We start from the raw sequence: 23,890 nt of genomic DNA, 5'->3' as shown, positions 1-23,890 counted from the left end.
GGCCTAAGAGTTCATGCATGGACAGCTATTGTTTTCAATTTGTCTGAGTCCAAACTGCCCTTCTCAGTCACCTCCTCAGTGACGTCCCTTTGACTGTTCCCAGGCAGACTTGGCAGAATCTGCCTGAGTATGGTGGATACTGGAGTAAACCAGCCTCTACCCTAAAGAAACAGCGTGTTTCTCCAGTATTCGTGTTGTAACAAGCTGTTAAAGGATGTTACAAGCATCTGCTGCCTCCAGCTGCTCTGGGCCCATGAATTCCACCTCCCTGGCTGCCAGAGCCCAGCATGGAGACCCTGGGGTCTCTGTCCCAGGCCGATGGACACAGCTACACGGACTGCCACAGACAAGGTGCTGCCTTCGACAGCACCTATGTATAGGACTTGCATAATACATAAGTAGAGAGAGCCAAGTCCCCGTCCTGCTCTTCAGCTGGTTAAGGCTGAAGTTCACTAGTGAAGGCACACAAACAACACACTCTAGAATCACAAGCACACGAACATTTGCAGATCCCACAAGTATTGGCACAGCCCCTCCATCTGCCCAATAGCCTGCCCAAATCCCAGGCCCTCTAATCTGCTCCATGGATCCCCTACTCACTGGCTATTCCAGCTTGCTGCTCGCTGGCAAACAGATACGCACACTCACACACTCCTCTCACAGGCATAAAGTCTGTGTGCCCTGTAGAGATGCTCCCAAGAACTATGGCACCTTTAACTACTGACACCGAGACCCTCACTCACTCCAGTTGCTGACACTGCAGACCCAGAGTGGTCCAACTCTAGTTGCTGGCCCAGTGTTTACTCACACAGGTCTCGCCAGTAGTTGGCATTTAGTCCTTGTGGCACATGCGCACACACACAGAGGACAGTGAGATCACACTGAAATATAGTTAAGAAAGTACTTAGTAAGAAGATAGGACAGACTGCAGTGATCAGGCACAAGGTTCATTCAGACAAGTGTACTGATTGGACAGTTCTACTGACCAGCAGTACTTTACTCATGGCCAGTCCCTTTTACACTATTTCTGCCCATTCTCCTCTTTGTTCCTCCCCGCCCTGCTTCCCTGCATATTCCTTCATTAATTTGCATAGTTCTACCCTTCCCCACCATCAGAATATCCCAAATCCTCAAGTTCCTCTTTTTCCTCCCATCTTATCAGTTACAAAATCCATATGTCCATTCCCAAAGCTGTGCCTGGAGTTTCTTAATGGCCCATCCATTACAAACTGGAGACTTTTGGTCTTTCGCATTGTCTCCATTATCCCTTGTCTACCAGGTTTGTGTCTGTCCTTGTTTATGGCTTCCCCCTTTACTTATTATCTTCTTTCACATTGAAATGGTCTTTGTTAAGGTAAATGTCATGAAGAATACACTGTCAACTTCCACATACCTTACACAAGCTATCCATTAAGAGCTGTGTTTGTAAACCAACAGACCAACTTCATCCGAAATAAAGTGCAGCCTCAACACCTTTCTGCTGCTCTGAGAGCACTACAAGGCCAGCATGGAAAGGGCTCAGACGTCGTAGCACAGCCCTTTAAGCTTCACCAACATGGACAGATGTCCAAGGACAGCTGAGCACTTGTTATCCTCCCTTGCTGGAGGAATGCAAAGAGCTGTAATTCCAGTGCAGTGTGGACATAGGATAAGGCTAATTGTTCACTAGGACGGTGAAACGTATGGTACTTCCTCTATGTATGTATCTTGCCTGTATTTTGTCATTCAGGAGCTGAACTAACCCAATTTCTACATTTTGGCTCTTTCAGCAACCCCTGGCTATGTCCCACCACCAGCTGCTTTTGATTCTGAAGCCCTGGAGGCTGTACCGTCCATTAATGCTGTTGGTCCAGTGAGAAAAAGGAATGGTAAAGAAAGTTTAAAATGTTTAAGCAAACAGATGTGATGTGGGGTTCGACTGGCATATTGCACTGCAGCCATTGCACTTGTGTGTGCATAAAGCACAGAATTCCTGGCAAGGTCTATCTAGCTTGAAATCTTAACTGATCAACTCCTGTTGCAGCTGAAGTGGAGATGTAAAAATATCCTACTCCAAACAGGTGTTGGATACTCTGCCTCCTTGGGAAAGCTGATGCTTAGCATTTAACAGTGAAAGTCCAGGGCTTTCACTGACTGTTTTCACCTGCCAAAGGATTTTCTGCAGCAGTAAGTTGTTGTCATGGATGAGTGGCAACACAAATAATCACCACCAAAGCTATTTGTAAAAGTGATTTTAATAGACATTTATAAAAGTGTGATTTAACAAAGTTCAATGGCAAGGTTCACTCTATTATTTATTAAGTGAATGGAATAGAGAGAGAGAGAGAGGGAGAGGGAGAGGGAGAAGGAGAAGGGAAAATTGAGACAGAAGAAAATACAAGAGGGGTAAAGGAGGCCCTCCTGTTGAGTCACGAGGTTCAGAATGGACACCCTTGCTTTCTAAACTCCTTCTCAGAGAGGAGCCTAGGTGCAGCTGGATCCAATCCTAGTCTCAGATTTGGTCAACGGTTCATGTCTAAGGATTATATGTATTTAGCAGTAGTTTAAGGTTTGTTCACAGTAAGGGGAGAATCAGAAGAATTTAGCAGTAACTAATCATTGGATAATCTAGCATCTACAAAGTGATTAAATGAGGTTTACTACAATATTTGAATCGATTCACACACATACATGCAATAGGCCTAATAAAGGTACCTAGTAATTTATCGCAAGTTTAGTGAAATACTATATGCACAGATAAAGGTACCTCTTAAAATTCCCTCGGGTTTAGTGAAAATGCAATATGCGCAGATAAAGGTACATGGTAAAAATTCCCCTTGAGTTCAGTGAAATACTGACTTCAAATGGTTGTCTCAACGGGTAAAAGTAGAGCCTCAAGGAGCAAAGGGTGCCAGAGACCAGCCCAGGTCCTGTTGCCAGGCCTCTGCATGCAAACTTAAGAGTTCACAACTCTGAGAGGCGTCCCATCAGAGGGAGTTACTGGCGCAGCCCGCTGCAGTCCAGAAGAGCTCAAAGGGTCTCACTTGGTACTGCTGTTTTATAGGGTTGCGAGATGATTGACTTTAGGCATCAGTAAATTTCCATCCTGTTTTCACAATCTGGGTTGGAAATTACTAAAGTTCTCAAAACTTCCAGTGATGCTGGTACAGATCCTCCTGAGTTACAACCCAGATAAGATATGCCCCAAGGCTGTCAGGGGCAGCTGGTACAGTTGTAAAATATGTTCCAAGGTTGTCAGGGGCGGCTGGCTTCGTGGTACAGACAGTGCTGCCCCCACCTTAGCCATGTAAGAGTTTCTGATATGGTCAAGGGACGCTTAACCGCCAAACTCGTTACACAAAGGCCAAGTTTGACGGGAGTTACTGAAATTGTAAAGCAGTCCAAGCAAGCGGAGGGGGGATGCACCACCACAGTTGTTCTGCCTTTGACGGGTTCGTGCAATTGTCTGGTGCTGAACCTGTGGCTCAAGCTGCCTTGCAGCTGACCTTTAGGCTGTACCTAACTGATCTCTTTGCAACCTTGTCATGGCTCTACTGCACAAGGAAACACTTCATCCTTTCCCATTGCTAGCTCCCACAGAGAAGAAACGGAACTTGCCTTTCAGTTTTCCAAGCTGAAGTAGATTTGCTTAGTTCTTTCTGTCTCTAGTTCCATTTCTAGTTTCGATGGTTCCCATTTCCTGGGAACATGTCTGCCTTTGAGGCAAACCGGACAAAAATTCACATTCCATTCAATGAAAACAACTGGAGGAGGCCACAGATTAGAGAGCCCTTTTCTCCTGTGCCAAACCCATTCTGCAGGGACTGGACTTGTCACGTAAGAGTGATTAAGGCAGAAGGAAAGTCAGGACAAGAGGAGGATCCATCACTTTAGATACTTTATTTTGAAGGAGAACAAGTAAGTGCTCAGACTAGCAAGCCCAGACCAGACCAAGAGATTCCTGAGCTTAGCTTGTCTTGCCTACAAAAAAATCAGAGAGTGCTGTGACCATGGGTCACAGCCTTCAGAACATACAGTTTTGACACCAACCTTGCTCCTCCTTTAGGTGTACAGCATCTCACTGTAGCTGAGCTAAATTAAATAGTTTACTGCCAACAAATAGGGGAAGGCTTCACTCTCTCCCTCATGCCTGCGCTCTCAGCTGCCTGATTTCCTGCCCTGTGTTATTACATGGTAGCTATTTTGGCTATTTACTTTTTGCTAGGTTAGTTTTTTGCTATTTTAACAAGTTGACTGCTTAACCAGTGATCAGGCTTCCTGAGTCAGTGCAAGGCAAGTGTCGCATGTGTGTGGCTGGGAACGGGAGAAAGAGGTAGTAGGAGCAGGACTACCCCTGAGCCGTTAGATCAGCTCAAGCACTGTCATAAAATCTAGCCTAAGACTATCCCTCAGAGGAGAGGGAACTAGGAGCTCCTTAGGAGAGACATAACATACGAATTCACTTTCCAGTCTGATTCAGAGGGTTTATTTATTATGACATGGAAGACCTTTTCCTGTCTAACTCTGCTCTTCCAAAGATAATGCAATAAAAGATGCAGCTTCGTTGATACTGTTTCACTTCATCTATGCCCTGACCCCAGGAAAAGATCACAGAGATACAAAAGCAGAAGTCTCTGATGCTCATCAGCACAGCAGTTATAAAATGGCAGATGAAAGTGTATGCCAAACTTCGCACTTGTTGGGGACTTCCCTGAGCATTTCCTTCTCCGGGTTGCTTATGAAGTTGAATAAAACCAATTCCTGAAGGACTCAATGGCTGATTCCATCTGAAAAGTGCACATTAAGTACTACCCTTTGCTGCTTCTCCTCTAACAAGCTTTCAGTCCAAGAAAGCACTATTCCAGCTCAGTTCTGTAATAGTTTCTGGTGTAAAACTTTATCAAAGTATTTTTGGAAATTTAAATCACTTCTGGCTGATGAATCCCTTTTATCCACATGATACCAACCCCCTGGCAGGCTAGTGAGGCAAGGTTTTCCTTTGCAGAAGCCCTGCTGACTTTTCCCCAACAGACTGTATGTCCATGTGCTCAGTGATCTTATTTTTTGCCGACAGCTCTGCCATGTTCCCAGAGACGGAGGATAGACTCACTGGTTTTTAATTCTCTGGATTCTCATTTGATCTCTTTTTACTAAGAGGAATTACGTTTGCAAGCTATCGGTCCTCTGGCACTGTGGCCAGCAGTTCTGAAATGTCACATTTGAATTCCTCTGGGGACCTTGTGTGAATGTCACCTGGTCCTGGTGACTTATTGGCTGTCTCTTTGGTCTAAAACATCCTGTGTGATTACTTGAAATCAATGTAGTTTCTTTGATCTCTTTGCTATGTAGTGCGTCAGGTGTGAGAATCTCCCTACTGGTCAGTGGTGAAGACCATTGCAAGGAATTAATTGAGTTACTCTGCTGTTGGCTTGGCACCCTTGCAAGTCCCTTCTGTAGTTGTGTCTTATCTTCCTTTCCCAGGCCCTCTTCCTTCCTCAATACTTTGAGGAAGAAACATTAAATTTTGTTTTTTAGATGATGTCCCACTCATTTTTGCAATCACTTTGTAATGTTTAAACTACAGTAAGAACAGTGAGACTTGCTTTGATTTCTTACTGTGATTTTGTAAAAGAGAAGCTGGTTGGGGGGGAGCCCCAAATGCATTTGACTCTCTTTTGGACTGTGATCCTGGCTACGGATGACACACAATCTGTGCATGCTCCATGCTTTCTTAGGGCTGATTAAAGTACAACCTGTGCCATTTCCCTGGCTGCAGGTGCTGTCTAGTGTTGAGTGCAGTGCAGCCTTTGTTTCTGAAGTTGCTTTTCTCTTTAAGGAAGGAAAAAAAAGACTGATGGCAGCAAAGCTGGCTCTGCAGATCGTTCTCAAGCAGATGACAGTTCTGAGGGAAACCAGCCTGATACCGAGCTCTCTGAGCTGGAGAAGGTAGGTGTATACCCCAGGGACTTAAAAGAAAGACAGACTAGGGACGATGACATAGAAGCAAAACCTTTGAGAGGGGTTGTTAATTTCAAAAGTTTATCACAGTCAAGTGGTTCAGTTCTGCTTTCTGACATCTGAATTTTGAAAATTGTCTGCTGCAGAGGCCAGCCACTCTCCAGCAGGCAGTGTGGTTCAAGGCAGTGCAAATGTGCAAGATTATCAATAATACTGTTAGTTACTCTCTGGTTAAACTATGGAAGGTTTCTATTTTAAGCCAGTGTCCCATCTCTCAAATTACTGCAATAACCTGCCATTCCTAGACTCAGGTCAGAAATTGTGAGATGAATCTAGAAAATACAAACCCTAGTAAAGACCGTATCTCCCACTGATTCTAGTCACGGGTGCTCATTTTGCAAATTTTCCTTGAGGTATTTAATCAATGTATTCATGATAAGGCATCTTTAAAATTATCCATATTCATCACACACTAAGATCTATTTTCCAAACTTATCAACTAATGAATTATTGGATTTTATTTCTTCTTCTTTTGAATAAGCTCTTACAGTACTGTCATCATGTCTGGAATGCAAGATCTGTGCTGGCTGAAAGAGAGAAGCCAGAGGAGTGTGCCCAGCTTCGCACTCAGCATCCTGGGGGCTGGGAACTCATAAGCATCCCAACAAGGCCCCACTTCTACCACTGTTGCTAATAAATGTTATTCAGAGTCCATTTTATCAATTTCAGCCAGGCAAATATGCTACTACTTCCCTGCTGTTGCACAGATATGATAACTGAGTCAGATATGATAACAAAGTCACTTAAGTTACAGGGAATAAGCAGGCTCAAATAGTTTTGGGAAGAAATGTATCTAATCTTTCTTACTTAACTGTAGTACTGGTCCCAGACTAGTCCTTAGATGCCGTGCCCTGCCCAGGACAACAGAATACAGAAATCCTGTTACACATGTAACGTACATCGTCTCCCGTGACAGGGTTGTGTGGCGCGAATCTCTAAGAACTTACACATTGCCAACCAGAGGCAACAGAGCATCCCGTAGTTTACCATCCTGGTATTAATCAAAGATAAAAACATTTGCCTTCATCTCTCGTGGTGCTTATGGGTGCTTATTGTGCAAGTCCAGAATGGTTTTTGCAATGGCCACTGATTCACAGAAAGGAGATAGCAAAGATTATTCCAGCTCCCTAAGTATTTTTTTTTTTCCTAGAAAATTTTTAGTAACTTGTACAGTCCAAAATGAAAATGCTTCTGATTCTATGTGCTTGTCTCTCTACTAGCTATGGTGAATTCTTCTTAGTCTTTTTTTTCAACGTGACAAAAAATACAGAAATCTGAGAAAGAAATAGCTTTATTTGAGCTAGAAAGCCTTAGAGTCTTGCAGGTTGCAACCTTAATTCTGCCATTTACTTTTCAGACTGCTGCTGAGAGAGAGGTAGGAAATCCTCTGGCACAGCTGCAGAGCTATCGCCCATACTTCCGAGAGTTAGACCTCGAAGTCTTCACTGTGCTCCACTGTGGGCTGCTGACAAAGTCTGTCTTGGACACAGAGATGCATACAGAGGTGAATGGAACAGCGTAAAACCATACTGATAAGGCTTTGTGTAACTGCTTCTCTCAGAGGCCTTGCCCCTTTCTGTTCCATTAAAATGGACAGAAGATTGATGTTAAGATGTGTTGGTCCAGGGCTGTGAGCTAGGTACCAGGAGAGAATTTACCCCCCAAAGAAACCAAAGCACTTCAAGGCACTGAGATAAAGAGGACTTTCCTGAGAACAGCAGACATATAGCGTAGCAATGTTAAAAACACAGTAATATAAATGTCTCATAAAAAGGAAAAAGATACAGTATAACATGTATAGACCTGAAAGAAAAGGGCTTTAATATTGAACACTGCTAAGCTGTAGGATGTTAAATACACTGAGAGGAGGCTTGCCTATTAAAAAGAACCTATGACATTTAAGTAAAGCCCATGTTGCAAAAAGGCAAGTGTCTCAAGGCATCAGCAGATCGGAAACTTAGCACAAATGTGGGGCTGGTGTCGTGGATGTGTCCTCAGTGGGCAGGGTCCTGTTTATCATCTGGGAGCTTATATAAAACTGCATTTCTACGCATGTGGAAAGTAGAAGTGCTTTATTTTGTTACCCTCTTTGTAGGCAGACTGAGTCTATCTGGAGTCTAATTTTGTTAGGGTACAGTAAGATTTGTAAAATGTGAAAAGGCCACAGCAGGCTGGAGTACAGCCTGGCCTGCTACAAGGACAGCTGTCTCTGCGCATGCAGGTCACGGGCCACCTTGAGGACTGTTTGACAAGTCTCTTGGGCTATGTGACATTATTTCAAATTGCTTCTTGTCTATTACTCAATTGGTGAATTTTTGACTCTTTGGGCTCACACCTCTTTTTATCCTTAGGAGCTTATTTTCAAGATCAATGTATATAAATCAGTTCTCTCTCAGTAGTTAAGTGTTACTGACATTGCCTCGGCTATGTTCAGAGCACTAGGTTTGCTTCACGCTTTGAGTAACCAGAACCAATGCCCCGTACCTGCAATGGGGGAGACATAAAACCCTAGAATGTACCAAATAGGTCCCTGGCTGAGGCTAACCATGCCAGGAGTCATAACTGGAAATGGAGGGGGTAAACTTGAGCTTCAAGGCACCGCAATTACATCTGGGCTCTAGGATAGACTGTTGTAATTGCAGGCTCGTGAAGTTGTACAGCTGGGGCCTGCTGAACTTTGCTTCCTTCTGGATGACCTGTGCTGGAAGCTGGAACATGTGCTGACTCCAGGCTCCGCAAGGAGAGTGCCCTTTCCAAAGGCAAGTACAGCAGCAGCCAATGGGTCTAGACCTGGGCTGAGGCAGAGCACATCAGTGGCCTCCAAGCTTTTCCCGAGAGAAATGTCTTTCCGAATTATTTTCACCTAACAGTTAAATGGAAGTCTGATGCCCAACTGCGTGTCAGAGCAGCACTTGCTCTTTCAAAAGAGAATTCTGTACCACTTCCCTTGCTGAGGTGTTTGCAGCATCTGGTTCTCTGCATGTCTCAGGAAAGGGTATATAACTGAGGGAAAGCCTTATAGCCTCAAAATTCAAGTGACCCTTTTCCTAGCTCTCCTTGGGGAGACTGGCTCTGCTGTTCAAGAAGCAGCTTAGGTTAGGCGGGCCAGATAGCTGCCGCATCCAGCAGAAGCTGCCGCATCCAGCAGAAGCTGCCAGATCCATGCTTCTGCTTTTTCTGCAGTCTTTAGAAGAACACCCTGAGTGCAGCGACTCCTTGCATTTCTGGCTGATGCCTTCAGGAGGAAAGTAAAGACTGCATTAAACTATGAGAAATTCACTACAACCTGATGGACTCCATCATATTCAGTGTTCTTTTTCCTTGGCTTTCTACCTATCTTAATTGCCACATGCAGAGACTGCCTTCTCTTAGTGTTTGGGTAAAATGTTGGACTCTATGATCTTAAAGGTCTTTTCCAACCTAAATAATTCTATGATTCTATAAAAAGCTATGTGTCACATCAGTTTTATTCTTTTCACCAATTGTTATCCACTTGTCTGAGTTGGTGCTGGTTGTTCAGCAGAAGCCAGCTTTCTTACTCTGTGACCCTTCCTGACAGAGCGTATGATATCAGGAATTGCACTGCTCAGAAGCAGTCTGAGGTAGTGTTTGATGCGAAGTTATTCTCAAGTAAGGCTGAGTAAGTGACTTTAATCTTTTGGGTTTGCTGCAGGAAAGAGGCTACAAGGACATTGGCTTTTCCCACCTGTGTCAGAGAACCCCCAAGGAAGTTGCTGTGTGTGTAGTCAAGGTACTAAAGCCACTGTGTAATCACATGGAGAACATGCACAACTACTTCCAGGTCAGTAGGCAGCAATTTTGACTCAAAAAAACTGTCAAGTTTTGTCACCTCTAAAGGTATTTTTAGTTTTGTTGAAAAAGAGTCACTTTGTTTTCTTCAGGTTTTTTAAACATGGAATTTACAGAAATGGGTTCTGGTGCCAGTGTCTTTCCTTGGAATAGTGTTAATAAATTATTTGTTCTGTATTAAAGGCAATTGTTACACAAAATCAGGGTGTGGAAGATGAACCAGGAGTGAACATCCAGGAGCACCAGCTGATGTCCTCTTGTTACCAACAGCTGTTGCTAACTTTTCGCTCTCTATTTGCTTGGTGAGTTTAAACAAAAAAGTATATAGTTGACTCAATGAGCAAAGTCCATTTATTGCTTCCTCTTCTTGTTCCTTTTCTTTAAAGTGTTTGTACGCAGAAAATGGCCTGTCAGCCATGCAGAACAACACTGCTGGAGACTTTTAAGCACTTTATAGTTATGTCAAGTTCATTGCCCGATCCTGAGCTGAACTAAAACTGTAGGTGATGAAGCACTGAACTGGATAGGGTTCAGTGTGCTTTTGGATCAAGACCAGCATAAGTGGCATACTGGCACAGCTACTCCCATTCTGCCTAGGGATCTTGGAATTTCTTACCCAGTAAGTCACAGAATTGTTAAGGTTGGAAAGGACCTCTGAGATCATCAAGTCCAACCTGTTAGCCTAACTGCCTGGTCCACCTGTAAACCATGTCCCTAAGCACCATATCCACACATTTTTGAATACTTCCAGGGACTGTGATTGCACCACTTCCCTGGGCAGGCTGTTCCAATGCCTAACCACTCCCTCGGTGAAGAAATTTTTCCTAATATCTAATCTAAATCTCCCCTGGCACAACTTGAGCCCATTTCCTCTTGTTCTATCGCTTGTTACTTGGGAGAAGAGACTGAGCCCCACCTCGCTACAACCTCCTTTCAGGCAGTTGTGGAGAGCAATAAGGTCTCCCCTCAGCCCCCTCCAGGCTAAACAACCCCAGTTCTCTCAGCAGCTCCTCATAAGACTTGTGCTCCAGACCCTTCACCAGCTTCATTGCCCTTCTTTGGACACGCTCTAGCACCTCAATGTCCTTCTTGTAGTGAGGGGCCCAAAACTGAACACAGTACTTGAGGTGCAGCCTCACCAGTGCCCAGTACAGGGACACTATCACCTCCCTGGTCCTGCTGGCCACACTATTTCTGATACAAGCCAGGATGGTGTTGGCCTTCTTGGCCACCTGGGCACACTGCTGGCTCATATTCAGCTGGCTGTCGACCAACACCCCCAGGTCCTTTTCCACTGGGCAGCTCTCCAGCCACTCCTCCCCAAGCCTGTAGCGCTGCACGGGGTTGTTGTGACCCAAGTGCAGGACCCGGCACTGAGCCTTGTTGAACCTCATACAGTTGGCCTCAGCCCATTGATCCAGCCTGTCCAGATCCCTCTGTACGGCCTTCCTACCTTCAGGCAGATCAACACTTCCACCCAACTTGGTGTCATCTGCATCATGAAGTCCCCTCATCCTTTGCTAAATTGTCACTGCCTGAATCCTAAGCAATGAAAGAATTTCTTTTGCCAATGGGAAAGGAAGAATGTGTGCTCCATTGACGAAAAGCCTGCACTGCTGATGCACTCAAACTGGATTCATGAGTGACAAACTCAACAATGCTTGTGCAGCCTGGATTTGACCTCTGCATCTGCTAATATAATCCAGGATAGCATCACAGAAGTTTTTTCTGAACCCTAATTTAGATCTGTGTGTGGAAAGTGTTTTACCTTTGTTGCACTTCAAAAACGGTAGTAACTGTGTAAAAAGCATATGAGGTCTGAGGTCTGCCTCTCCTGTTGGCTACTGGAACCTGGAACCTCAGTGACACTGATCCACTCCTGACTATTCCTGGATTTGTCATTTTCTCATTAGCCAATATGAATGTTTGTTGTTCCTGAGTCTACCTATCTTGTAAACCAAAGAACCTGCTCCATTTTATAACCACAGGCAGCTCAAGATCAGTTTTGCTGTTCAGTTTGGATAGAGAGTAACAAAATTCTGTTTTGCTGTAGGTCAGGCAGCCGTACATTGGGGTAAGCTGTCCAGCCACTTAAGTCCAACAACCAAATTACAGCTCCTTTTACATATATTTAGTCAAGCCCTCTTATATTACCAATTGTTAATTAACTTGTGTGTTAAAGGTGAGCTTGAGCATTACCATTATCAAGTCCGTGTGTTCAGTCTATAGATCTAGAATGTGGATGTATTTGACAATTTCCAGAATGCATATCCTCACTGAATGATTTCAGAGACACCGCTAGTTCAAAGAATTAATGAAGATCTCTACAGTTTTCCTCCCTGTTAGACTCCTACCTGTTGTTCAAGAGGTGACGAGCCACTATCACTGCACTTGCATAGGAACTGTCATTACACATCCTCTTTTTTTCAGGTCTGCATAGCATTGTTTTAGTATAGGTGGACCTCCACTTATGTGAAATGGCCTGTCCCCAGCAAGCCAGGTCTGCAATCTAACTGAAAAGTTAATATTGTGCATGCACAAGGTTTTCCATTCCCATTCAGTTTTCAGTTTTTTGTGTCCCCTTATAATTTTCATATTGCAGGGTTCTTCTTGTGTATCCAGCATCTTTATTTTTTGTGTTTCAAAAATATGCCCAGATATGCTTTTGCGTCTGATACCTCTCTTCCTTCTGATACCTCTCTTCCTTCTAGTCTGATGATGAACTGGATTTTTTTTTTTCTCCCTCAGGAATGGTTTTTCTCAGCATGAAAATACTGACTTGCTACGGTCAGCTCTCCAGGTGCTTGCAGACAGGTTAAAGCCAGGAGAGACAGAGTTTCTTCTTCTTGAGGAGCTGATAAGGTAGAATCAGTATTTCCCAAGCTCTGAAAGGGATGAGTTTCAAGCAGTTTTCTCTGTTTTGTGTGGGCATTATGGGTAAACATGTGTTTGGGATCTGTCATAGAGACCACGCTAGCTTCAAACGGAGCTTTGTATTTAATTGAATGGCAGTGCAGTCAAACCTAATGAAGAGGAGCTACTGGAATATAAAATATGCATTAATCTATGGATCTCATTCGTTTGTATGCTATTTGAGACGAGGAGATTAGTAGGATTCACAGAAGGAATGAGTACGTTCTGGATAGTTAAAATGCCTACAGGAACACTAGGCAAAAGCAGGATATAAAGATGTTGCTAGACTTAGAGTGACTGGGGCTTGAGAGGAGCTTCTCAGTGACTGAATTTTTATCTGCTAGTGGTTGACTTCCCCTTCTTTGGAAGGGCACTGCCAGAGACAAAATATTGGGCTAGGGAGACTTTGGCTCTGAGATGGTCTACTACTTCCTTTTTATTTACATGTTTCTGGGAGATAACCCTATCTACACTGTTTTCACCTCTTCCCTTTCCTGTCATCCCCAGTGAGAGTTTTCACTACCTACTGAATTTCCAGCAGAGTGTTCCCAGCTTCCACTGCGCGTTCATCCTCACTCAGGTCCTGGTTGCTATTGCTGAGAAACCAATGGCTGGCTGGAAGAAAGAGAAAACGGGTAATGTGTGAAGAACCTCTAATCTCGGATTAGTTTTTGTGCTGTCCTTTGCCTGTAAATCTTGGTTCTATCTCTGGAGTGCATCTTTTGAGGGACAGATTTCCCCTTGGTATCATAGTAACCTCGCTGGGTGAACAGTCCTAGCCGCTAATAAAAGGAACAGCAGTAAATATATTGGAATGTCTTTGGTATTTGTTTTGCTGTGCTTCAGTCACATGCAGGAAGACAGACTCCAGCTCTCTTAGCTGGTGTTTTTAAAAATCAGAGCCTCACAGCTTTTAAGAGTTCTTAGAACAAGCCTGCTGTTCAATTTTGGTACCAGTTTAATCACTGATTATGGAGGTGATCATAGACTTAATCTGATGTAGCTTCCTAATATAAGTACAGATGTCTGTGACAGCTCGTTTCCAAAAATTATGGAAATAAACTGCAAATACAGCTGTTACTTCAGGGCAGAGAGCGGAAAACCTATATGTTCTAAACGCCATGCAACAAACGTTTTGAATTAAGAGAGCTCTTCTCATGGATTAGGACCTGTTCTGTAAGAGGAAGAGCATTCAAGCAGATAAGGCATAGACGTGCTTGCAGAGAATACACAAGAAAACTAGTTGGTCTCCACTTTGTCCCACACTGAAATAAAGACTCCAGACAGTCACCCCTCTCAGCCATACCTTGTCATACTAAGACACCTCTAGAATTTGTCCTTCTCAGATCCCCATAGCCACTCAGAATTGTAAGTTCCCTACTTTAAGATTATTTTACTGTTTTAAACAGTCCCACATTGGGAGAACTGCCCACTGAGTGTGGCAGGGAATAACCCATTTCAAATAACAATTTCCTCATTTTAAACATTCCTGCAAGAGACAAGTAGGTTTGTTAGCAGTTTTGATTTAAGCAATCTGTAAACTTTAAACTTGCCTGTTCACATTTATTATTATAGCGCTGTGGCCAAAAAGTCAAGTCACTTGTTATTGGAATTCCGTTTCTAGAAATGGACGCCTTAAGAGTTGCATATTGCCCAATTAAAAACAAACAGTTGGTACACTGTAGGAGCTACCAAACAAATAAGGCCTAACATAAGTTTTTTCAGGGAGAAATGGCCAGAGATGGATCACGGTTCTGATGTGAACAGGTATTCCAGACCAGGAACATGGATGTGCACATATTTTGTTATCGTGATATATGTCCTTGAGGCCTTACTGCTTTTTAGGGGAGATGTATTCTGACTTAGCAAAGTTCAGGCATATTAAGGGGTAGCGATATTGTGATCTTTCAAAACGCTGTTTGAACACACTGCCTTTATATGGAAGAAGGAAATTGTCTTGGATTCTTCCTTCAGTAAGTTATCCTTTATCTTTTACAGCTTCACTAGCGAAGCAGTTCCTCTGCCAGTCATGGGTGAAGCCCAGTGGAGACCGAGAGAAGGGCAGCCAGTTTAACAGTGCGCTGCATACTCTGCTCTGGTAAGGCTCAAGCCATTGTCTCAAGCATGCCGAGACACTCTTTTTCTAATAATTACTGTTGCTGCAGAAGAATGACCCCTCTCAATCATAACCTTCATACTTGCACAGTTTGGCCTAAAGCATTTCTGCAGCATTGAAACACAGTGAGTGATAGGAAGAATTCTGTTATCCATTGGCCACAGAAGCATGTTTGGACCTCATGTTTGTTAGACTGTAGCTTGTCAGTGTACATCAACACATCTATACGTGTATGCATGCATACATACACATATAAGTGTGGATCTGGACCAAAGTATCTGGTTTTGTTTTCACTAAACTGAAAGCAAATCAGTTCTCACTAAAGTCAAAGAGAACAGGACTGAGTATTAGGTGAAATACAATCACAGAATCACAGGATGGTTGAAGTTGGAAGGGACCTCTGGAGGTCACCTTGTTCCAACCCCCCTGCTCCAGCAGGGTGACCTACAGCAGGCTGCCCCGGACCGTGCTGGGCACAACCCTCTAAGCTTGGCTGTTCAGCCAGTTTTCAGTCCACCCCACCGTCTGCTCATCCAGCCCATAATTCAACAGCTACTCTATGGGGATCTTACAGGAGACAGTGTTGAAAGCCTTACAAGTCGAGGTAGACAATATCCACTACTCTTCCCTCATCTACAAGCCAGTCATTTCATTGAAAGTTACCAGGCTGTTCAGACATGACATTGCCTTGGTGAATCCACGCTGACTATTCCCTTCTTGTCCTTCATGTGCCTGGAAATGGTTTCCAGGATAATTGTTCCACCACCTTCCCAGGGATCAAGGTGTAGCTGACTGGCCTGTAGTTCCCTGCGTCCTTCTTCCTGCCCTTCTTGAAGATAGGAGTGACATTTGCTTTCCTCTAGCCCTCAGGCACCTCTCCCAATCACCGTGATCATTCAAAGATAATTGAGAGTAGCCTCACAATGACATCAGCCACCTCCCTCAGCACTGAGGGCCTGTGGACTTATATATGTCTAGTTTGCTCAGCTATTTCCTAACCTGATCCTCTTCCACAAAGTTTTCCTTGCTCCACACTTACCTCGCTCTGAGGCATGGGATTTCTGGAGGCCAGTTTTGCTAATAAAGACTGAGGTGGTGAAGGCATTCAGTCCCTTAACATGTACGCCAGCCTTTTCCATGTCCTGTGTCACCAGGCCCCTGCCCCATTCAGCAGTGGACTCACATTTTCCCTAGTCTTCTGTTTGCTACTTATATACTTAGAGGAACCCTTCTTATTGCCCTTGGGACCCCTCGCCACATTCAACAGATTCAACTCCAGGAGGGCTTTGGCTTTCCTAACCACATCTCTGCATGCCTGGACAGCGTCTCTATATTCCTCCCAGGTTACCCGTCTCTGCTGCCACCTTCTGTATACTCCCTTTTTATGTCTGAGTTTTGCCAGGAGCTCCTTGTTCATCCATGCAGACATCCTGGCATTTTTGTTTGACTTTCTGCTCTTTGGGATGGACTGTTGAGCTTGGAGGAGGCGATCCTTGAATATCAACCAGCTTTCTTGGACCCTTCTTTCCTCTAGGCCCCTGCCCCATGGCAAGAAGATCCACGAAGAGGCCAAAGTCTGCCCTCCTTAAGTCCAGGGTTATGATCTTGCTGTTTGTCCTGCTCCCTCCTCTCAGGATCCTGAACTCTACCATCTCATAGTCACTGCAGCCAAGACTGCCTTTGACCTTCCCCAAAGAGCCCTTCCTTGTTTTTAAGTGTGAGGTCCAGCAGAGCACCTCTCCTCATCAGCTCCTCTGTCACTTGTCAGGAAGTTGTCATCAATGCTCTCCAGGAACCTTCTGGATTCCTCATGCCCTGCTGTGTTGCTCTTCCAGCAGGTATCATGGTGGTTAGCCCCCCATGAGGATCAGGGCCTGCAAACATGGGGCTACTTCTAGCTGTCTGTAGAAGGCTTCATTTACTTGTTGTTCCTGATCCAGGTGGCCTATAGCAGACACCCACTACAATATCACCCATATTGGTTGGTGCTTTCATCTTCACCCATAAGCTCTCAGTTGGTTCATCACCCATCCTCAGGCAGAGCTCCATGCATTCCAGCCGTTCTCTCACATAAAGGGCAAGTCCATCTCCTCCTCTTCCAGGCCTGTCCTTCCTAAATACAAAAAGAGGAAATATTAAATCCGTGTTTGTTTCACATCATGTTAGCTTTTAATGACATTACTGTGACAGTTCTAAGTATTGCTTTGGATTTTCCTACATATGATTGCCTTTGGCATAAGAATGAGCTTGACAATTTTAGGCCACATGTTGCAGGTAGGGCAGTGTTCAAGAACTTGCTGTGTTATTCTGCGTAATATTTACTAAGGAACTAAGCTGCTTTTGGATTTAGTGTCTACCTGGAGCACACAGATAACATCTTGAAAGCTATAGAAGAAATCTCCAGTGTTGGTGTTCCTGAACTGATCAACTCTGCCAAAGATGGATGTTCTTCTACTTATCCTACACTAAGCAGGTAATTATATCCATAGAGACTTTGAATTTCATGAGATGCACAATGGCAATTTCTGCTTTTTAATATTTAATTTTCTTATTTTGTGGTCTATCATGGTTTCATGTTAGTACTGCTGTGGACTACTCTGGGCATTTGTAAACATTTTTTTGGCAGTACACGACAGGTTAGTACATGGTTAGCTTTATGTCAAGGTGGAATGGCCTTGTGCATTAACACAATGTTAAGTTTATTATTTGCGAGCCATTTTAATTGGAGAATGAACTGCTGTCTGTCGTCAGGTATGTTGCATCTTTCTGTGCTACTGTGGTGGTATAAAGCACTCCAAAATTCACCCTCAGAGGCCTGGGGTGGCTGTAGGCAATGCTGGGCTGGTATGCAGTGTGCAAAAGCACACTCAGGATGTTTCTGCTCCTACCACAGGAATTTGGAAGCACGGTTTATGCAGGGATGGCCAAAGTTCCTGCACTTTGGAACTACCAAAATCATCTTATGCTGAGAGCTGCAAACCTTTCGCTGTGCACCCCCCAAGCTACAAAGAAGTGGGTGGTGCCTATGTGTGGTTCACACGGGGGAAGTGGTAGCGACTTCCCAGGATTCTCCATGGGGCTGGACTAGACATGCTTATGAGTCCTAGGGCCAATCTCCTGTGATTTCCTGTTGAGAAGGATGGCCAGCTGGGTAATCTTAAAGTTTTCCACATTGTTCTGGGGACAAGAAGCCTATCTAGATGCTCAGAGATGGCTTTTAATTTTGCTCTCACTTTCTCCACAGGCAGACGTTCCCGGTTTTCTTCAGAGTAATGATGGCTCAGCTAGAGAGTTCAGTGAAAACCATCCCAGCTGGGAAACCATCAGACTCAAGTGAGGTAGGCAAATAAATGCACTGGACTCTTTGAGGGGAAGAAGACACAAGTTAAACTGTACAGTACAATAAAGATGTATAAATTGGAAAAGAATCTACTTCTGAACTTTGTCTAGGAAATGCAGTCAGACAGCTTCATTCATCAGCTAAAACTGATATACAGGATAACATCTAAGTAGCATCCTTTTTTGGTGGTTTCTACCATGTCAAAAATCCAGTAAATCCACCAGAAGCTATAAACAGAAAACAGGTAGTAATCGGCAAAATACTGAGCTGTGCAGTTGGTCTGCACACCTATGTAGGAGCACAAAATTATTTTGCAACTAAGAGCTGCTCTGAGGACAAGGAATTGTGTTAACTCCTAGCATTTTAAGCCATGTGGGCACTGATCAGGCTGGAATTGCCATTAAGTGGTTTTGCCGTGATAAATCTGCCTGTGGTGAAGCTTTGCTTCTCTGTCTTCAACAACAACAACAACAATGCTTTGGGTACAGCAAATGCTGAGAGAGCATCCAGCAAGGTGAGAGGAAATACACCATCTTGGGCTATTGTCCCCTTGCATCCCGTTAGGTGCAACTGGAGAAGCTGCTGCGGTGGAACATTGCTGTGCGGAATTTCCACATCCTCGTTAACTTGGTCAAGGTGAGGTTCTGGTTGTTTTTTTGGCTTTACCTTCAGGTTCCCGGCAAAGCCCAGCATACCCAGGTTCATGAGCACAAGGGAAAAACGTGAAGTATGGCAAACTAGTGGAACAACCTGGAGGTGGTAAATAAAGCCAGTTATAATCTGTGTGCAAAGGTTTCCATTTAGCTTTCACTTCAATCCTACTTAATTCTTACAGCCTGCACATCTTACTAACATAGTTCTCACACAAATAATAAGTCTGCACAAAGACAGGATGATGTAAGAACGTGCAGAAAAAGGACTGAATGAACACCCCAATTCCCTAGTACAGTGTTTCGGGTCTGACAGAGTCCACTGACAGAGTTAACTGTACTAACTGACAGAGTTATCGAGCGTCACCGAGTGTGATGGTGTTTTGGGCAGAAGGCGATAGGTACAGCTGTACTTTTCTCCTTGCTTAGGTTGATCATTACTGTTTGCTTTTATCATATCTGAAGTGATGACAGGGAAGTCCAGCTTTTTCAAGTTCAGCTTATGAGCTCTGGTGAATTGAGCTGGATTCTTCTATACAGCAGCATTCACTGGAGCCCTACCTGTGCTCCAGATGCCTTTTGAGAGCACAAAGGGTAGAACTGGACAAGCTGGTTCTGTTTCGCAATCCATAGCAGCACCAGGGTACCTTCACAGCTCTCACTCACATCTGTGTGCTATGCCAGTTAAAGCGTTCACTAATTAGTGATAGAATTGGTCACTGGCAAAAATGTATACACAAATGTATACCAGAAGAAAGCCTTCAAGGGAACTGAGACTGTCTGTTCCATTTCTTTGTTTGCTGTTGGACCACAGCTCTGTGTGACCTGTGCAGTGACAGCTGGTGCCTTGCCAGCTGGCACCGGCAATGTAATAGCTTCATTATTTCCTCCAAAATACATTATTTTGCACATCTCAGTTTTGCTTTGTCCATTACGTGGTTACTTGCCCATCAGCTGGACTTGGGTCTCTTGCATCCCAAACTGTTAAGAACATCAGACTCATTGAGATAATTTTGTGCCATCTGCAAAAGCTGCACCTTAGATCACCAAACAGCCATCCTGCCAAGTACTTCCGCCTTACAGGCAGTACATGTCATGTCCTTATGTGGGGTTCCCTGTTCAAACTTGAGAATGGATGTTGCCTTAGAACAGGTTTCACACTTTAATGAAGGGTATATAATGAAGGGCTAATTAGCTGCTGTGCTTACATTGTTTCCTTTAGACTTGTGGACTGATCTTGCTCTCTTTTTTCCTCTCGTCCAAGTAGGTATTTGACAGCAGGCCTGTGCTCAGCATCTGCCTGAAGGTAAGCAAGAATTCAAAATAACTGAAGAGAGCAGTTTAAGTACCAGCTTTCTTGAATCATTGCCTCCAGTGGAGTAGAGTGGTTACTCAATTCTCTGGAAGAAGCAAATACTGTTTCTTATACCTTTAACTGTCTTGACTAATCTTCATCGTATGGCTCAACCCCAATGAACATACTGCAATTGGCATTATGGACTTTAGACCCTTTCCCCTCTCTCCTTTCCCCATGGTACTCCAAATGAGAGGAGACATCACAGCAGACAGGTCTCCCTTGGAGCCCAGAAAGATGTGTCCCTCTGCAACACTCCCTTTTCTGTCTAGGACTCGTATATGTGTATAGTGGTTCTAACATTTTCTGTTCAGTTCAGTTTTATTCCCAATTTGCTAGTGAATAAAACCAGGGATGTGTACAATGAGGCCTTGTCCTTCTAGCCTCTCTTTGCAGTGACTACAGTGGGACCCTTTACTGATCCTGTATATTCCAGTACAGCCTTCACATGAATATAGTCTTTTACTGAGCAAGAACAGTCTCCGGGGTAGCTTGAAAGAATGTATCATTATCTTATCTGACTTTGTGATGATTCTTTGAAAAGGAATTTAAATGTGCCTTCTGATATATTTATTATTCTTTTATAGTACGGCCGTCTCTTTGTAGAAGCGTTTCTGAAGCTTGCCATGCCTCTCCTGGACTACAGCTTTAAAAAGCACAGGGTAAGCCTTTTGGAGACAGAACTGTCTGGAAGCAGTCGGGAAGCATAACTGATGCTTGCTCGAAGGAGATGTCTGTCTCTAGTCACATGTTGGCATGACACTTGTGACACTTCATGACAAACGTGTCTAATGTCTCCAGCTGTGCTCTGCCCTGTTTACTTGCCCGTCCAGTGCTCTCTCAGCAAACAGATCACTGTTCCCCAACTTGCCATCACTCTTGTGGTTGGATGGCTTCACTGTTAGCAAGGGAAGCCCTTTCAACCTCCATCTCCTTCAAAAGTTATTACGACAAAGGTGTCACTCACAGAGTAGGAAGCTCACGTGAGCAGTCAGGTTGGTGAGGGCTTGCAGTCCAGATGGACAGTGACAATGGTGTCTCTGCAATAATTCTTGGAGCTTTGAGCAGGACAACATGCATGAGTGCAGATGGACAGGCCAACCTTGCTGCACCTACATGACGAGCAAGAACAGTTCACTTATTCCCCCTGCTTTGTTGCAAGGCAGTCCAGCTTTGCTAGTGAGACTCATTCTTTGGCTCGGTCTTCACAACTTGTCTCTCTAATAGAGAACTCCTATTGCAAATGTAAGATCTGTTCTCATGAATGTTTGAGGGAATGAGGTTATCAAACAGCTATCTAGTCATTGCAACTGGCCAATAGAAAGTGTCACATAATCTGCTCAATAGAGAGGATTGACATCCAGAGTTCATGTTGGATGCGTTTCAAATACCACAGTCTAGCATTATGTTTTATACCTTTCCTCTGGTTCCCCTATTTCGGAAGGTTGTACTCAAGGCAAGATGTGACAAGGTTGTCTTGATTTTAATTGCCCCACTTTCACTGATATGCCTTCATTCCAAACTGATTCAAAATCAGTTTCAGTGCAAAGTGCTTGGCCTTATGACATGTAGTCATACTTTTATTACCAGTTACGTGACTTAGATGCACAGTGCAAGTCTCCTATGGCTTAATCCTGTTCGTCTGACGTTTCCTGCATACGTGCATCATATCTCTATCCAATAACCCTGTGAAAGGACTGCTAGGACTAATACTTTTATTAACAACATGTTTCATTATTCTTGTTTCCCTCATGGAAAAATCCTTTGAATGATTTGCTGGCCTAATTATTTATTGCAGGATGATGTGCAGAGTTTGCTGAAAACCTTGCAGCTGAGTACCAGACAACTTCATCACATGTGTGGCCATTCCAAGGTAAGATAAGTTCTAACTGCAGCACAAACTTCTGTCCTAAGAATGATTTATTTCCCTTCCACTACTTTTCCAGGGCATAGGCAGGTTCTACTTGCAGGCTTCTAGCAGTGTCTGTACAAGCAAAAACTCTGAGAGGATGATGAGAAATAACCTTGGTTAAAGGCCCAAAAGTTGAAGTATTTGATCTGGAAGTGGCTGACTTGGATGTCAAATCAGGTTAGCATACTCTTTTTTTAGGACAGAGGTTCGTGACATCTTTGGTTGTTGGCATCTGTAAGAGTGTGTTTTTGAGGACACAAGCTAAGACCTTAGAGACCTTGCATAAAGTATAGAGGCCAGATTGGTAATATGGGAGAGAAGGTTTGGAAAATATCAACAGCCTTGCGAGTCAGAGGAATCAGCAACAGGAGGCAGACAAGGGAAAAACCTTACTCAAAGTCCTCTTGAGGTGCCTTTTTGGCATTGTGACAGTGATACTAGGGAAGAGGGCAAAGGGAGGGGAGGAAGGTGGTCACACGCAACCAGTCTGCCAGTCTCTCTGTAGGAAACTTGGGACGGCAGGAAGGAAGGAGAGGATTGCAACGTGGACAGCCAGTGCTTGTCGCAAGAGAGAATCACATGGCACAAGGCGATTACAAAGAACATCATGCGTGCTGCTTTGTTCCTATTAGACTCCTCAGAGATTCAAGAACACGTGTCCAAGAAGGGAGCTTTGCCAAAGTATTTGAAGGGAGAAAGCCAGCTATTAGCATGGCTCCCCAAGCTAGATTTACTACCAATTTAGTCCAGAGCTGGCATCAGGAGCATAAAAGTCTAGCTGGGGACCAGAACGTGCCGTTGCAGCTATCAGCATAGGGGAGAACTGGAAGCTGGCACAAACCCTGGAGATGCTAAAAAGTTCTTCTCGTGTTTGAAAGTGAAATCCTCATGCCTGCTTTAAAGTCTCAATTCACCTTGTAAACAGGATAACATCATTGCAGCTTGCAATGTCTTGTCTTTGCACTTGACTAGCGTTTTCAAATGCTGTGTCCCATGGACCCTGTTAGCACGTAACTGCAATTAGCGAACACCTGTGTTTTACCACTGCCCTTGTATCTGTTGCAATCTCATTAGGTCTCTGTGCCAAATCATTTTTGCAAGAATGACAGGGCAGCAGCTGAATCTAGGCAAATAAATGTATGCAATGAATGCTCCATACCTGTTTGAAGAGGAGTTGACACCAACATTTATTAAACCAGTCTTGATTTCACTTTGATACAAAACTAGTAGATGCTCACTGATGTACCATGCAGTGTTACCTAAGATTTGCTACTCTCCCTCAATATGAGTGTCTTTAAAGAACATCACACAGCAAACAGTGGCAATCAGCTTCGCCTGTGATTTCCCAAGTATTTGTCATTTACTCTTTCACACCAAGCCTCTCTTCTGTTTACATATCTAATGCTGGACATGGGGACACTTTCTGGAGACAGATTTTTGCAAATGCTGTGGTACTTAATGTTGAGTCTCCAAACTGCCTGCAGACGGTTGGGCAGGTTCCAGGACCCAGGGAGCACTGTGGTGGTTGATTGTGTCATTAGCGAGGTTTTCCCTGATTTGGCTCTGTTTAGTGCTGATGATTGCTAGGTCCTGCCTGTTACACGGGCTAGAGAACAGATTGCTGTTGGTATTCAGTCACCCATTCCCTGCTGGCAGAACACGAGGCAAAGCAGTGTCCCTCTTCCCAGGCACGCTGAACTCTTCCAAGAAATTAAGCTGATCTGATTTCAGAGTATAGGTAATGAGAGCATCTTAATGCAAGAAGGTTACAAAGTATTCTCATGAAAAAGGAAAATAC

General features: G+C 44.0%; 1 protein-coding gene across 1 annotated transcript in view; it reads left to right on the top strand.

Moving 5' to 3' along the window:
• The window catches only part of FANCD2 (FA complementation group D2), a gene marked incomplete at its 5' end in the record, with an annotated part of 55,646 nt that overhangs the window by 29,673 nt on the left and 2,083 nt on the right, over positions 1-23,890 (top strand). The window contains 15 exons of the mRNA XM_082322416.1: positions 1,770-1,868; positions 5,816-5,925; positions 7,355-7,501; positions 8,640-8,756; positions 9,671-9,799; positions 9,991-10,109; positions 12,556-12,669; positions 13,228-13,355; positions 14,719-14,818; positions 17,187-17,309; positions 18,081-18,174; positions 18,741-18,812; positions 20,094-20,132; positions 20,768-20,842; positions 21,979-22,053. Coding sequence (XP_082178542.1) covers positions 1,770-1,868; positions 5,816-5,925; positions 7,355-7,501; positions 8,640-8,756; positions 9,671-9,799; positions 9,991-10,109; positions 12,556-12,669; positions 13,228-13,355; positions 14,719-14,818; positions 17,187-17,309; positions 18,081-18,174; positions 18,741-18,812; positions 20,094-20,132; positions 20,768-20,842; positions 21,979-22,053 — 1,541 coding nt within the window. The remainder of the gene's footprint in view (positions 1-1,769; positions 1,869-5,815; positions 5,926-7,354; positions 7,502-8,639; positions 8,757-9,670; positions 9,800-9,990; positions 10,110-12,555; positions 12,670-13,227; positions 13,356-14,718; positions 14,819-17,186; positions 17,310-18,080; positions 18,175-18,740; positions 18,813-20,093; positions 20,133-20,767; positions 20,843-21,978; positions 22,054-23,890) is intronic.

This window comes from Platalea leucorodia (genome assembly GCF_965183815.1).
Source record: "Platalea leucorodia genome assembly, chromosome: 9".
Taxonomy (NCBI): Eukaryota; Metazoa; Chordata; class Aves; order Pelecaniformes; family Threskiornithidae; genus Platalea; species Platalea leucorodia.
The sequence above is the reverse complement of the archived record's forward strand: the minus strand, read 5'-3'. Positions and strand labels throughout refer to the sequence as shown.